The sequence below is a fragment of the Cupressus sempervirens genome, chromosome 1 (assembly GCF_028749045.1).
Source record: "Cupressus sempervirens isolate cs-2001-9-10 chromosome 1, ASM2874904v1, whole genome shotgun sequence".
NCBI lineage: Eukaryota > Viridiplantae > Streptophyta > Pinopsida > Cupressales > Cupressaceae > Cupressus > Cupressus sempervirens.
In genome coordinates, this window is record NC_143118.1 from 128,739,043 (window position 1) to 128,756,088 (window position 17,046).

The 17,046-nt window shown below is 35.7% G+C and overlaps 1 protein-coding gene across 6 annotated transcripts in view; it reads left to right on the plus strand.

The window, feature by feature from the left end:
* The window catches only part of LOC149576500 (uncharacterized), a 223,248-nt gene that overhangs the window by 108,997 nt on the left and 97,205 nt on the right, over nt 1-17,046 (plus strand). For 2 of the 6 annotated variants that reach the window (XM_089817443.1, XM_089817462.1), the window contains 2 exons: nt 1,621-1,714; nt 11,833-12,203. In XM_089817443.1, coding sequence (XP_089673569.1) covers nt 1,621-1,714; nt 11,833-11,922 — 184 coding nt within the window. In that variant the 3' untranslated portion in view covers nt 11,923-12,203. Of the gene's footprint in view, nt 1-1,620; nt 1,715-7,764; nt 7,945-9,414; nt 10,197-11,832; nt 12,204-17,046 lie in introns of those variants that run through there. The other 4 variants (XM_089817448.1, XM_089817454.1, XM_089817452.1 and 1 more) reach the window with 4 other exon arrangements.

Consider the following 17,046-nt stretch of genomic DNA (forward strand, 5'->3'; position numbering starts at 1 on the left):
TATGATGTTATACAGACAGAGTTTTAGGACAATAAAGTTATTAGGATATAATATTCAAATATCTAGAAATCACAAATGCATGCATAGATATATCAGAAATTCTAAATGAATAATACCAAAAATACTTAGAATTTCATATGATGCTATAAAATTGAATATCCTCTACGCACTTAATGGCATGGAGAATTGTTTTAGAAAGTTGCTATTATGGCATAATCACCTCACTGAGGTGCTCGATGAGTCGAGCATAGCAAGGGATAAGGCCATCTAATAGATAGAACAGGAATGCAAGCCCACTTCAAGCTTGGAAGAGTTGAACACAATTAGCTCAGGAACACTCCCAAGTTCTATCCTAGAGAGTATGGTGAAAAAGCTATGTGACCAATTGGCACAAAAGGACTTACAATTTCAGGAAAAGAAACTATTGAGTTGATGATTGTGTAGAAAGGGCTGAAAGGGAAAAATGCAGAGTTTGCGAAGACAAAGAAGCAAGTAATGGAGGCAGACAACATTGTGAAGGTATCCAAACAAATAGAGATGTCAGCTACCCAATGCCATTAGAAACAGTTAGTCATGCTAGTCTCTTTGGCTCCAAGGGCGTCCCCTTGCCTGTCTTCTTAGTTTTCTTTTCTATATGTTCCACCCACATTTTGTTTAAGATGACACTTCTTTTTGGGGGGGGCTGATGTAGATGGCAAAACTGTCCTTAATAAAGAAATAATACCTTGTTTAGTCTTGTTAGTATTTAACAATATAATTAGTTGTTTACAAAAAGTTGTGTCGGTAGGCAGTCTTAATCAACTGGCTGACACTATTTACATTTGGCTCAAGAATCAGTTCATATTATGACATAGACTGTATAGACATTACACATAGAAATAAAACTAATCTTTTGAACATACTTAGGTGTTGTATCTATTTACTAGGTTGAATAAGTTTGTCTTTTGAATTTTCTATTCCTGTTTACTCTGAGTATTAAAGCATATACCCCATAGGGAGAAAACAATGAGCTTGCCATGGCAGCTCTAAATTTGTTTTTGTACATAGAAGAAATATTTTTCTAATTTCAAAGTACGGTGAAACTTGCTATTACTATGACATTTTCAGCTACTAGCCAATCCAAATTCGTATAAACCATTGGACTAAAAATGTAATCCAATATGTCAATTTCCTAGCACTAGTTTTTGATGAAAATTTAAATTTCCATCGTTGTTAATCCTTCTCACCTTTTATTATTTTATTGTTTAATGTCTGAACATCATTCCCTAGTTCTACATTTTCATAGCATTCATTATAAATCAATATATGTGCACTCTCTTTTATTTTATTGCTAGGAAGATCTATCTATCCCTACAATTTTGATTCCTTTGTAATGAAAAATCTAGCCAAAGGCACTAGTATATTATTTATACTAGCTCAACCTATGACACGTGGAATGGATGCTTGCCTTTTACTTTATTTGTGTCAATAGCTTGCATTTTTTCCAATTAACACGGAACATGCAGCAAGAAACACATTAATTTATATTAATGGAATAAGCAAAATAGTCATGTTTGTGTTTGATAGTTGTTGACTAATAATCCCAATTTACATAATTATTTTGCTCCTTGAATTCTTTAGGCATTATTTCCTACCAGCTGAAGAGGCAACAAGTAGGACTCTTCAAGGAGAATTCGGTGAGCCAAATTTAAGGATCCCTGACTTCAGCCCAGAGGTAATTCACAGCTTAACGGGTTTCTATTATGTATTGGACTTTCATCTTGATCTTTCCAAGAGTGATAATTTAGGTAAATAGTAGCTGCTCAAACTTATCTTTCAAATCTTGCAACAAAATTGAATAGTTTCCAACAATGTTATTGCAAAAAAGAAAAAAAAATTGAGATTTTTTGTTCTTAATATAAGCATATGAGTTGGGAAGTGGCTTGAGTTTAAAATTATCTTGTTTCAATAGAACATTAATGTGTTTGCATTCAAATGAACATTGAGAATGACTGAGCCTAAGAAAAATACACTATTTTCATATCTTGATTTCAAATTATGTTTTAACAGTCATAAACAAAGCAATTATACACAAGATATTGATCAACTGATATGAAGTCTTTGACAAAAAAATTCTGGAAAGTTCCTTGCTACATAGTTGGATTTTGGTGAGTCTTCCAGCATTTTGATTTTGCCCTTTCTTTCAAAAGAGGTTTATATGCTTTGATCTTTGTTTATCTACATAGGGTTGACTTCATGTTATTAAAAGGGTACATAAAACAGATATCTAGACACACAAATACCATTTTATGAAGATGAAATATACCATGTGATGGGACTCAAAATTGCCTTCCCGATTTGAGTACCATTCCAAGCTTTTGAGCCCAATGAGTGCATTTTAATGTTTCTAACACCTTGCATTCAGTGTATGCATGTGTATTGTATTGATAAATTGTGATTCCAAGTCAATCTGCGAAGTTTCATTTTGAGCAATATTCAAATCTACATTTTGCCCATGTCAAACAATGATAGGAAGCTTAGTTTACATGTGAATATCTTGCACCTAGTAATGTTTCATAACTCGCCGCTTTTGGAATGTTTAGTAGGCATATCAGAGAACCTATGTTTCAGATTTAAAGTCATTTCGACATGTTTTAATTAGGTTTTGAATCCCTCAAAGTCAGTTGTTTACTGTTATCATGCTTATGCTAATTGTTCAGAATTTTAGGAGGCCCTGTTTGACCAGTTATAACTTTGACCTAGCTAACCAAAATGAGAAAATTCCTTTTGCACTGCATTCCAGAGGTTGGAGACTTGTTATGTTTCAAATTTGAGTTTATGATGAATCCATTTGATCAATTTTCGAACGCAATTCCATATGCAATTTGTAAAGTTTTACTTTTTTCATAAAGTGCATATTGATAAGTACCCCTATTTGGGATGTCATAACTCGAAATCCATGATAGATGAGGTCAAATGGATTGTACCATTATGTTTTACTTTGAAATTCTTTAAGTGTGCCAATTTGCGAATCTTGACAAATCTATCTACACACTTTTCCAAGTCCATTCCGTTTGCAAAAATCACTTTTTTGTCAGTGTTTTTAGTCCTGCAAATCTAGGTAGCCCACTTTGAATGTTCACCAAATGCACCTAGTTATTCTTTATGAGTCCTAATCATAGATTTAGACTCTTCTCGTGATAGTGAACCAATGCCCCAGTTTTCGTGCCCCCAAGTGTCAGTTTGACATGTTTCCAAAGCCAAAACTAAATGCAATTTATGATTTTCTACATGTTTGCTTGCAGGCAATTCTGAGAAGGCAACTTTGATGGTCAATATCTTTTGACCCCGAAGTCTTCATGGCACGAGATTCGACAAGGTAAGAATATGCGGAACAAAGAATTAATGTGTCTGGTCTCAGAGCTTAGTTAGGTGTTTTGATCAGTTTTTAAGGCCAGCCAAAGGACCCCTTGGCACAAAATTGACAAGTTGCGGAAAAGGGTGAAATGAGTTTTACATGATCGTTCAATGGTCAAATTTGATTTCAATTGGTATGAGGTGTCCATTTGATCAGTGTGAGGTATCAGGTGTTTCAGTTCGAAATTTCTTTTAGCCAGACCCACTTTGGGGCCCGACTGATTTCAGCAAACTAATTAGATGTCAGGATATGAAGGTGTTTTCAAAAGGATATTATAGCAATGCTTTTCATGTTGACATCTTAGCATATGCACATATCATTTCAAAGCAAATTGGATATATATGTAATGCCCATAGCAAAAAGGGGGGCTCTAGTTCATCACTGCGACTATGATTGCACACAAGAGAGATGTAGACTGAAAATTTAAGTGGGGAGTTGTTTTTGTTTTAGAAACTACTAACCGCATTGGAGAAGCCCGAGATTAATAATTGTTAAAGTTGTTTTCAAAGACTTTGCCTCTCTAGATAATGTATTAAAGTCTCAACACCTGTGGGTTGAAGCCTGTACCACTCATCACCATAATGCATTGTATCTTCTTTCATAAATTTTTATGAGATAATTGAAAGACTATAAGAAGTGAAGCTCTAAATGTGAATGGCGTATTGGGGAGCAATCAAAGTCACAAGCTCAAGGAGGCATTCGAAATAAGAAAGAGGTCATCAAGATCCTTGCACGAGTTAGAGGCAACAGGTATTGCACTGGCAAATCTCAACAACCCTCTCAACTCCCACTTCAATCCCAGATCGTACCTTTCTCCCTCCACCTTGGCTCTCAATGAATTGGAGGCCATAACCCTACGACGGTGGAAAGAGCAATTTCGAAAAATGCCTTGAAGAGGCAGGAACTTCACTTCACGGTAGCAGAGGATGTTCAAATCTGTAGAACAGGACATGAGAGAATAAGACAGAGCTTTAGATCCATAGGGAAGATAAGTATTGATCTGATTACAGTTGCCCCGGTTCATACACTAAAGGTGTTGATTAACTTCCAAAAAAAGGAGGGGTGGAAAATATTTTAGCTTTGATGTAGAGGTGTTAAACTTAGATGTAAACCAACACATGAATAACCTCTGTAATTGAGGCATCAACCAAGTATTTTGAAATGGGAAGAGCCCATGGCATAATGGAGGATGGAGGCAATGATTTCTGTTGATGACCTACCACAAGAGAGGGAGCGAAAAGGCCTGCCACTACGAATAAAGAAAAAGTTGGGGAGGAGTGTGATGGCAACATGGAAGGAGTGGAATCTTGTTTCCATCTTAGTGGGGAGGTAACAGCAGCTTGCATTTTCCTTTTACAGAGCGCCCACGATAGAGGGAAGATTACCTCCCACTCTAGCCCCATCCATTTACGGTGGAGCAGTGCAAAATGGATAAAACAAGTCAAAATTATAATCCCACATTGCCTATGTGGAGGGCCTCGCAATACCTTTTATATCCCAACGCTCACATATTGACTTGTTTTAAAAGACAAGCACTTTTATAAGTGCAAGGCTCATGTACAGGGGGCCCACCATGGATGATGGCTAGCTGAGCGCCTAGACTAATAAATTTTGATCGAAAAATGTAGAGGCCAATCGTAGAGAAGGATGATGATGTCAACATTGCCACGTGGTGCCAAATCGCACACTCGCGAAGATAATCACGCAGTCAGTGAAAACATCTCTGCTGGAACGAAATTGAAGGAGATAACCGCGTCACGCAATCACCACATTAGATGTCGAGTCTGAAAAAATGCTTTGACAGTGCGATTAAAAGTAGGCATGCGATTGCAGCAGTCAGTGTGAAGTTGGAGAAAACTGCCCCGAAGCCTCGAAAATGCTCATTTCGCCTGGTCGCATGGCTTAACTACAATTAGCAAAGAAAGGTTATGAAGCCACAAAAAGGAGTTAGGCACCTGGTCGCTAGGGTTGAGGCATAACACATGGTTAGAGATGCGACACCACGAGAAGATGACACATGGCGAAGGCAATGACAAAGCAAGGTGTGAGGTGGTAGGAGTCAGCCGATAGAAATCCACCACATGGCGCCTAGGTGGTCAATAGGGGTTGACCCAGATGGAAAGAAGGCCAAAAATATGGAAAGTGGAAAAATTAAGTTTTTATTGATTTTGTCTGCAAATTTTGAGTGTTCAAAGCCTGCAATGAAAATTTTAATGATTTTAAAGTTTTTCTATAGTTTCGATTATAAAATTTTTAAAATTTTCATTTTTAATGACGGAATGTGAAATGGGCGCCTGATTTTCAAACACATGCCAAAGGGGCGATTTTTGTTGAAAATATGCAGTGCGATATACCATTGGAATCGATAGAAGATGAACTCTCCAAATCTATGGTCGAAATTTGCACAGGTATTCAGCAGTACAGTCTATAAGAAGATTTGAGTTTTCTGGGGCATTCTTAGCAGAATGAGCAGAAATCATGATTAAGTTGCAAAATCAGTTGGAAAGCAGTCATTGAAGTTTGTTGCTACCAAATTCACAGTAAAATGATTCTAAGAGTTGTATTTTGCCTCTAGAAGTCATTTGACGGGTGTTTTGCTCTTGCTTTGATCTCAAATCTGGCATTAAAATCAGTTACACTCTTCAATCATTCTGAAGATATTTTCAAGGCATTTTTCAAGCAACAATGAAAAGATCTGATTTGTAATTACAAAGAGAGTAAAGAGATGTTTTGCATCTACAAATAGAGATTTTCCAAGTGGACAAATGGTAACATCTAATTTGATCCATGATGGCTTCATTTCTATTTAATCTTTTCTTTTCTCTTTCTCTAAGTTGGTTCCAATTTTGGAGAATTTTCTCATTGCTGTGATACCACAAGGTTGGTTGCAGTTTGTCTGTGATGCCACAAAGTTGGATCCAGAACTATATTTCCACCATTTCTTCAACATTTCTCTTGTAATGAATAGCAAGTAATAAGAATATAGATAGTTCTGATCTGTTAGGCATTTCTATGTTTCAATTTCATGCACCTTTACATATTTGTTTTAAAAAAATAAATAAAAGTACAGCAGCAAATTAATCTTCTATCTAAATTTTGTCTCCTATTCATGCTGTTTGTGATCTTTTGTGATATGTGTACTAGGTGCATATTGTCCAGCTACTATTTGTTTTAGATCATATATGTTGATATTGTTTGCTTGTGATTCAAGGAGTCATGTAAATGCTTATTTTATCATCATAGAGTTGCAAATCTCATGAAGGGATAGGTCGAGTATGAGATTCAGGAAGATGTAGATGTCTGATTCACAAGGTGAATGGATAGATCACGAAAGTCCTGATGTATGGGATATGTCAATGACTTTCAAGGATGTGTGTTAGGGATTTGGAGGATTGCCCAATAGACAAGCACTGATCAGCTACAAGATCAAAGTGTTATGTTGTTCATATCATGGTTTTGCTGAAATTAACATCATTAATCAAAATCCTTTTCCATTTTTGTTGAAGAGCTTAAAAGTGTTGCCCTCACTTAGCTTATCAATTTCTTAGGTCATATTATTATCTATTTCATGTCTATGATCTTTGCATAAGTATAGAAGATATAAGGGTTTTATTTTCTTTGTTAGATTCAAGTGTGTGCTTTTGAACACTAGTACCATATAAATGAATATGAGGTCCACCCACCAAGGTTTTGCAGTCCCTGAAGTAGAAGAAGGGTCTAGCCTTATAGTTGGCCCGGTGTCTGAAAGGGTATGTTGTAGATGGGAAGTAGCTACTCCTAGATGTATTATGTTCTCATTGAGATAATTTGAAACCGTGACGTTTCAAAACATCAACACCATGGATGATAGTATTTGCAAAAAGAAATTAGTCTGATGCATACAGCTCATATTTCCACCAAGAGCATCCAAGACTAAAATCCTGTTATGATGTTTGTCCGTTAAGATATTGATAATGCATTACATCTGTTAACTAATCTACTTATGAACTCTTAATATCTATAGTCTAATGATGTTCTACTGCTTTTCCTATAAGAGATGCTCTTGGGATTATTTAGTTGTGCTTTTACAAATCAATTTCATAGTTTTTGGTTTTTAATGTTTTAAAATTCAAATTGTATACATAATTTCCTAAATATAACAAAAGTCCACTCTTTGATTTTTTTGGCAATGTGCTGATTTTGATTGGAATGAATAAAAACGATGTTGTTTATCATACAATGCTTCAGCCAAAGTATTGGCTTTCACTTTTGCAAAGACCTTCCTATGACTACATAATCATTTTTGCCCCCAGGAAAATAGTATGATTTTGTAAATCTATTTGTGAGAAAAATCAAATGACCTTTTAGTTAATGTGTTGAGCTTGCAGCTTTTAGGTCCGAGTGTACATGGTGATTAGCAATATGTTAACTGCACTGAGTACTTCTCTATTTTAGTTTAATTATTATTCAAGACAATAGTCTTCTGTCCCAGATCTAATATTGTGCATAACCACAAGTATTCTCTTTGACCATTGCCAATTTGGCTTCAAGGTTATCAGTTTGGTTCCTATTATGATTTTCCAAATTCTTAAATATTCTCCAGTGGTCTGGCATGGAAGTAACTTAGAGTGTCACAATATGTTTTGAACCATCATTTACTTCATAGAACATTGGTAATCTTGTTAAATCATTATGGTGTGTGTGATTGATTTTGTATGCCGTTTCTCTTAGTTCAAATTCTAGAGAGTTCACTTGAATTTTGTAAGATTTGGAATAAAATCTAAATAAAAGCAGGTGTGTTCAAGAATTCAATGCCAGACTTTTCCATGTAGATTACGGAATAAGATTCTCAATAGCATGAATCTTAAGAATTTTTAACCTTTTTGATTGGGCATTATATTCTTCCTTCTATTATTGCAAAACATCATAATTTGTTGGAATGTTTTTATAAATGTGTTTTTGCATAGCGGGTAAATTATTCAAGATGGCAAAGGCAAGAACTCCTCCTGCCATGTCCCAGGTTTTCTTTGCATGTGCAATTTTAACTTGTTTTGCAATAGTAGAAGCAATATTACATATCACCTATCCTCGGGAAAGAAAATAGTAATCTGATCTACCTCTAACATCTTCTAGAGTAATTCTTATCATATGCTAAGCAAATACAAACTGAAAGTTTCTCTACCTTAGCATTTTATTCTAGATCATTTTTCTGTCTTTTCTACTGCCATTTGCCAAAAAATATTTCTGAGTAACCCTGTTTCTTTTTAAATTTATCAAACAAATATAATGAATGGCATGTATGTTTCTCAATATTGGGTTGGCCTTATGGTTTTGAGAAAACCTCTTCATGTCTTTTGCCAATAAAATCTGTTTAATCACTAGTCAAACCTCTATGCACTTACATTGGTTATTAAGATCATGAAGACACAGGGCCTTTAGTGGTAGCAGATTTGATTTCAACTCCCATAAAGACGAAGGTATTCTGGTTCAGAATTTGCAAAAACAAGTGGAGCCGAGTCTTGTAAACAAGAAACAAAAAAAATTAGTTGTGAATGCTTGAAAAATATATCGATATAATCAACCTGAGGTAAAGGGAGGCATGCTTGACCTAGTGACCATGCATATTTAGGTGTACAATATTGTCTAATTGATGCATAGTCAAACTTAATATATGACAAAAGGTTGTCCATCCTGTGGGCTCTCTTATTTGAGAAGTAGAAAGGCAGTGGTTGCTGATCTGAGTCATATTAATAACAGGATGCTGGACTTCTACCATTCAACATGGTTGTCTGCATTAAACAACTGTACAATAGCCTTAAGATAAATACACGCTTAATATCATTTAATAAAATGGAAGGTCCCATACAATTTGGCTTCTTATGATATAGCTTTTGCCACATCTTATGATTCAGGCTCTATGATGAATTGGCTTGCCTTGTGGGACTAGATGTTTGATAATTGATAAATTCATTTCATTAAAAACTTTAGATTACAAATCTAATGCCTCTTTTTACTTTTTCATCAATTATTTTAAACAGTTGTTCAGACTTACAGAAGTTTCTCAGCCACTGATCCATATTGTGAAAACTTGATAGCTTCTAATTCAACGCACTGTGGTCCAATTTGTTCTTTTCTAGAGGAGAATGGACTTCTGTATAAGGATAAATTTGTAGATCACTCTTACTTTGAAAAGCAAGCAATTTTCCAATTGATACACAATATGATCAGTCTTGAGACATACAACAGACATGCTGATGATTGGGTCCAATTGTCAAACCAGTTTAGACATTCAAGCGTAGTACTGAGAGCTGTTTATCTCGTGGTTTTCGCAGGATCTCTTTTTTGCTTGAGAGTATTAAGTTCTTGTGTAGTCGAATGCAAAGATCCTGAAACCTAATGCTTGGTTATCTTATGTTTTTATTATCAATGGTTTTTTCCATTATCAATATTTGTAACAAATACCTCTATTACTTCTTGTCGTCGTTTGTTAAAGGAAGTTACTTTTCTCTTCCAATTGAAGTTGTTAAACTGTAAATACATTACAAATATTGTTTCTGTTCAACAAACAAATGAGTTAATCTTGTGATTGGTCTACTCAGAGGCCTTGGATTTTGTTGTCCTGAAAATATTTTCAAAGAGACAAGTCTTAACTTGTGCTATTAGATAATAGAAACTAGACAGAAGAGCACAAGAAGGTTTTCCGGATGCCAATGAAATTTCTTTCAGCATTGGACTTAATTATTCTATTATCTGGGCACAATAAATACCGAAACAATATGTAATTAGATGAAAAAAAAATTCCGAAAGCATTTCTCTTGCAGATAGTTGAGTTCATAGATCATCTGTTTTTGATTTGACATAATCCCTTAATAAAATGAGTTAATTACTATATGTATTTATTACTTCACGAAGACTTGTCAAGAGACCTTTTTTGTTTCTGTGAAATGTTTCCAAATCAAACAATGACTAATAAAACCTCGGGCATGAGGTTTTTCCATGTTAGGTTTCTAGACCTTTGTTCAGTTAGCGATAATTTCTGGTTTTTATACTGTTATTCTTTCATTTATATATATAATGTACTGGCACAGATATTTCCATCTTCTTCAACCAAACATTATCACTTCCCAATCATTACGCTATGCTACCATTTTTTATTCTCACCAACAATCTTCAAGTGCTTAAAAAAGCTTCCGTGTATTTGGGCACCTTATTGATTGCAAGACACGAGGGTAAATTAAAAGGGCATTTTGGAACTTGAAATTGAGGCCAATTAAAAACCTTGTTGTCTCTGCAAGACAAATATTGATGCTTATTTTATAAAAATAATAAAGTTAATCTAGCAAACTGTAAAACATAAAAAATTGTAAAAAATGCATCGGTCTTTACTAGCAAAAAAATACATCTATTTTATGAAGTGATGATTATAAGCCCCATCTGCTCATTCCAGATATATGAATTGAAAAACTTCCTATCCATGTGTATCCACGGGGAAACAAATTGTATGTGTATATTCCTGCCTAATTTACTTTAAATGGGCTTTCAAGTCGAAAAACTTGCATGAAAACTCGTTTCATGCTTTGAAATAGTTTTCAGATCATCAGAAAACATTCTAAAAAGAGAATGCCAGCATCGGAAAACAATTTAAATATTCAATGATTTGACACAATGCAGTGCAACCTCTGTAGTCCAGGCAGTTTTCATGCCCAAAAACACATGCTTTTGTCTTTATGTTTGGCTTGCTCCACTTCGGACCACTTGTGTGCTTTTGAAAGAAAAAATCGCATTACGTTGTGCTGCAGCCCATGGCCACTAGCCCCCCAACACATAGGCATCCCTCTCTACTCTTTCTCCACACTGCACTTCCCTGGCCCACAAACGTTAAGCACAATGCTAAAGACACAAAATAGCCCAAAATAGCACAATTACTTCCTTGCAGACCTCTGCGCCAAACTTATTTATTGAATGATTGTGTTGTATAAGCCAAAAAAATGCCATTATTGGTTAAAATCTTTCAGCTGTGAAAAATGTGAGCTGCAATACGATATTTGTCCGAAACGAGCAGCAACACACAGAGCTTTAGCGGTCCAAGGTGAGTAAGTGATCAATATTGAAGATACGTCATTAAGAAAGCGATTGTGAGGACGGTTTGTGAGGTTCAGGCCCATGAGTACATAGGATTTAGTACATTTGTATTGAGTGAGTAGGGTTTTGTAGATATCCTGCAATTTGGGCATTTCCATGTCCCAAATGAAGAGCCCAACCAGGCTGGGGTGCAGTTTGCAGGTGTATTTCGAAATATATTGCATCTTCTGTAACATATATTCAAATGGAACTATGTGGCAGCAGATTATTTTTGCAAATGCGCATAATCATAACGCGCAGACATAACAAAGCCATTTTTTTCCTTGAATGCCATAAATAGAAATTGCTGATGCCTACTCTTATTGTGATTATAGGATACCTTCCTGGGTGCACTTGAGGACATCTCATGTGCGATGTTCCAGCATGCAAGCTGCCAAGGAGGTGGGGAACTTACGATCGAGTAACAGGTTTCTTTCCTCACGCGCTGCGGTGGTGGCATTCCTCAACGCGACCTTATGAGGAATTCGGAGCTCCAAATGAGCTTAGAGTGGTACTAATAGATTTATGAGTATTTTAAGGTTAATATGAGAACTACAAATAGGATGCTAGAGAGTTTTAAGCAATCATATTGGTGTCAAATAAGAGCGTCATCTTTCCTCAACTATGTTTGGTCTATATTCACAACTTAAATCCTCTCTTTGGAAAGAAATAAAAAGGTGCAAAATAACTTTCATTTTTAAGGCAATTCATTAGAGGTGGTGGATGAGTACAATATTTTTGGGCTTGATTTTTAGAACAATTCAATCGAAAAACATGTAGAGAAAAATGAATTCAAGGAGGTTGGAAAGTACTATATTTCCTATAAAAAAGATTTAGGATCGCAAAGTCATGAGATTGGAAACTCAAGAGAATGTATCATGGTTTGTTGGTAACCTTAACAATCCTTTATGAGTGATTTGGGGCAACATCATTTCAGATTGGAATTGGAGACAAGCAGAAAGAATTCCAAAACATCTAATCATCATAGCCTCAGAATTAAAATTTTCATTATATATGAGACTTTGCTAGCAAAAATTAATGGCTTACTTTTAGAAGCATTGATGATGGTTTATTTTTCAAGTTATTATAGACCATTTCTACAATGGTCAGTCCAAGACACCATAGCTTTAATCTGGTTGCAATTTAAATTAATGTCTCTTAACTAACTACCTAGGGCTTGAGTGAGGAAAAAATCACTCTCTTCCCCAAAACATGGCAAAAGCCTGCATCTCCAATGAAAAATTTCAAAAGAACATCAAGAATGCTCATCAAGCTAGTGTGTCCCTCTTGGTCACATCCATTTCAAAATGGAATGTGGGACCCACCTCCTTGCACACTCACCACCACATCCCTACTTCAAAGGGAAAGCTCAAGAAGATCTTTCCCATTTGGTATAAGTTGTCTTCGTCAAATCATGCCAAATCTTAAAAGGTGTGATTTGTATTTGATCTAAGAAAAAAAAATCTATATAAACCCAAGTGTTCATTGTAAAAAGAGAGACTTGATATATGTAGATGTGTATCTATAGACGTTGAGAAAGTTCTCAAGTTGTAATTTCCTACATTATTGGGGAGTCTTTTCATTATTTGAGATCCTTGAATGTATATTGTAGCATATAATGTATGGCTTGGATCCTAGCCTCATGTTTACTCTTACAAAAGCAATAAAATTGTGTCTTGTCACCTATCTTATTTTGTCGACTAGAGTGTATGATGCTGATTTATTTCATGCTTAGCCCAATTTTCATATGTTAACCTTTTCACTTTCCACTATCCTTGAAGACTAATTGGTCATGCCCATGTTTGACTCTTTCATTAAATTCTAAAGTAGGTACTGGATTATTCCCTTTATGGCTTCCATTCACATGTAGTCAAGTGATCAGGTGTGGGTACTTATATTCAACTACTAGAAGGGGTAGTTCTATTCTAGACAAAACCACTTCTCACGCACTGTGTCTCTCACTTGCAGGGAACCCCATGTCTCTATTTGGACCCTTTCTTTCAGAGGAAGGAACCTTGGAGAAATAGATTTTAAAGTTTTGTTGAGGCTTTGTTGTGATCCTATATAATGTTGAGAAAGTCTTGATGCATCACCTTGTAGCATAGATTTTACTTAGTCTTTTTCTTTCTCCCTTTTCTTAGTTTAAGGAACAAAGAGGGCTTCTAAAATCTTACTAATTGTTCTATGTAGCACTCCAATTCTCACATATACAAAACCTTCAAACTTCTCTTATTTAGGTGTAAGCCTCTTCGAGATCAATATCTCTTTTGGCACACCGATAAGAACCCATCTTTAAAGATCATCAAAATTTAGTGCTCTCTTTGACAACTTGTTTTTAGAGAAGTTTAGATATAAACCACCTTGTGCTCCAACATGATGATAATTATGTAGGATGTTGATGTCATTTTCTAAGCCTCATGGATCAAGATTACCAACATCATTCTTATCATAGATAACTTTGGTTGGAGGTATGAAACCCCCCACCCCTACCCTTGATATGCCCTATTCTTCTTACTAAAGAACCACATGAAATAATGTTCAACATATACTACATGATTTCCAATTATCAATGGAGGAGATTGATAAAAAGTGCCATTAGTATGGACCCTCAAATTGTAGGCCAGGATAATGTCTAGACCACATATCAGCCTAAGGAAATGAGTTGGTTTGTTTTATTTCTAGAGGAAGCACCCCCTTTTTGAAGAAAACATTTGCATGCCTTGTTTGGAGGATTTGCTACCACCCCAAGCCCTTCTCTCCAAGACACTTTCTTTGTACAAAGGAAACCCAATCATTTGGAGGAGAGAACAACCACCTTTGGTAGAAGGGTGTCCCACCATCAAAGATCACTTTTATCAATGCCCACCTTCCTAGATATGGTGGATATTGCAAGTGAGGACACATCAATTATTTGGAGCCTAACATGGAGTGTGTTGAATTCTAAAGAGGATGCAAGAGAAGACAACAATGTCAAATTCTAGGATGAGCTAGATTATTTGTGCATATCACTAGAGGATAAGGCATTCCTAGGAAAGAGTGCAGAGGACAATGCTACAAAAACTTCAACTTCAACCTGCAAAGACACAAAAATAAGACCTCAGTTTGGGGCCTTGTTAAATAGCATCTATGATGGCATGTGGATGTCTCATTACAATGCAACAAAGCCCCTCAATCGATGCATCACCCTAGTTGTGTCCTCATCAAGACATAAGGCTAGTACCTAAACAAGTCATTTGTTCCCAAACACTAGAAAATAGCCCCACCATGTACATTTATGTGATTTTTCCTAAAAGTATAAATGAATACAATCACTTTCTTCCCCTATTCCTATCCTAAAGTGTAAAAAGTTATATTGTTAAAAATAAGTTAGGGAAAAGGGGAAGATTCTTCCAAAATCTAGTTGATGGGTCACTCCAATAATTTGGATTATCGATTAGGTTAAGGTAGGTAGGTACTTAATATCCACAAAGTCTTTTTTAGGATAATGCCTTATACCTATAGTTTCTTCCAAAGTGCATTTTTGCACATGTTCTGGCATGGTGGAGTGGCGAACAAAAAGGTCACCTAGACATCGTCGTCATCGTGTGATTTAACAAGAGATTCTATGTGATGATGTTAGCTAGATGCCATTTATGCACAAATAAAAACCTTTACTTTTCCAAGAGAAAACATACAAATGCTCAAATTAAGTGCATTAGGTCGTTGTTCATACCAAAACAAGTATCCTTTAGAATGATGTTGGTTCTATATCCAATGAAGTTTTCATGCTTAGTACTTTTGCTGAAAATAAAATAAAAAGTTTTGTTTTTGTTTACATTTATGAGAAAATTTAGTGCTTACTATCCAATACATGCTTTCCATTAATGTTTGCATGAGGAAAGTAGAAAAGAAAAATAAGTGCACAATATAAACACACACTATATATTTATATATTTGTGTACATCATAATTATAATAGTGAACTTTTCTTTCAAAGAAGCTAAAAGGGAGTGGTTTTTCTTTCTTTTCTTTCACATAAAAGTTGACATTGTGCTAATCTATCTATTTGCGGTTCCCGTGGAGTTAGCTCAAGAGCCAGTTAGGGTGTCTACTTCTTTGTCAAAAGGGTGGAGCTCCCCTTCTAGCTCATCACTACTATAATCCCAATCTTACTCAAAGACCACCATAGTACAAAACTTATTCAATCAACCTTGGTCAATTGAGTTATCCCTAATTAACCTTGCTAGGAAATTCAAGATACTTGTGATTGCCAAGTCATGAAGAGGGTAGGAGTGCACTCATCATTTCACTTAATGGTGATTGGTTAATATATCTAGAAACAATCAAAAGAATTCAAATTTGAATTCTTTCCAACAAGAGTAAGTCATTAACAACACCTGACACTCATGACTCTTGTCCAAGCACAGTACACCTAACAAGAGTGACACACTACTGCAACGAGAAGTCAAGTAGTAGTAGGGGTGAGAATTCAAATTTTGTATTCACAGATTAAGGTTTCCGAGTGAAGCTAGAAGAAAGTATAAAAAGAGAGAGTCAAAAGAGAAAAGGTTAGATTTCCAAGTGATTAGCTAGAGAGCCAGAAGCAAGCTAAGTGAGATCTCAAGGTGTGTGAGAGAGTGACAAGAGAGAATTCACCTTTGAATAAGTTATCATCCTAAGGAGAAGCAAGTATACCTAAAAAACACAAGGCTTATCATGAGCAAGAGATAGGAGAGCTAAGTGCACAAGTGATCGAGGTATGAAGTTGTAGAGCCAAGAAAAGGCAAAGAATAGTTCCAGATGGGTCAAAAGAGATGAAGAATGACCAACTATAGTATCTATTTGTTAGATCATTCGTTGTTATTCACTAATCTTTGCAACAATAAATCCTAGTGAGAGTGGAAACTAATAGGTTATTTGTACAAATCCCCTAATAGGGTGAAACATTAACTTGTGTTCTATAACCTACTAACAAAGATAAACTCTTGATTAGGTGCACTTTAGGATAGTGCAATCTTTGTGAGGACCAACTCACACACCATGGTTTTTACCCTAGTTGGGTTTCCACAAGATAAATATTGTGTTATGTGTTTCTATTTGTATGTTATTTGTTTTTATTGACCAATTAAGTTGTAGACAACACAAACCTATAGACAAGTGTGAAAAGAAGTAATAAATTGAAACTAGTGAGTATATTAATTCCCCCCCCCCACCCAACCCCCGCCTTCTCTCAGTATACTGACCTATGGTGGGACCAACAATTGGTATCCTAGCTCCTTATGAGAAAAGAGTTTAACAACTTGAGGAAAAGATCAAAATGTTCAAAAGAGATGCACCAAAGTTTTCCATGGAAAACTATATCTCATGGTGTAGAAAGATGCATTTATGTTTGAAGACTTTTCGAGATGCTTACTGGACCCATGTAGAGGTCAAATATGTTGAACCAATTGGTCAACTTAGCCCATATAGTTGAAGAAGAAGGAGCTACAAACAACCACAATGGATTATCTAGTGAGCACTGTGTCCTACTCTGAGTACAAAGATGTTGAAGAACTAGAGAGAACATATGAG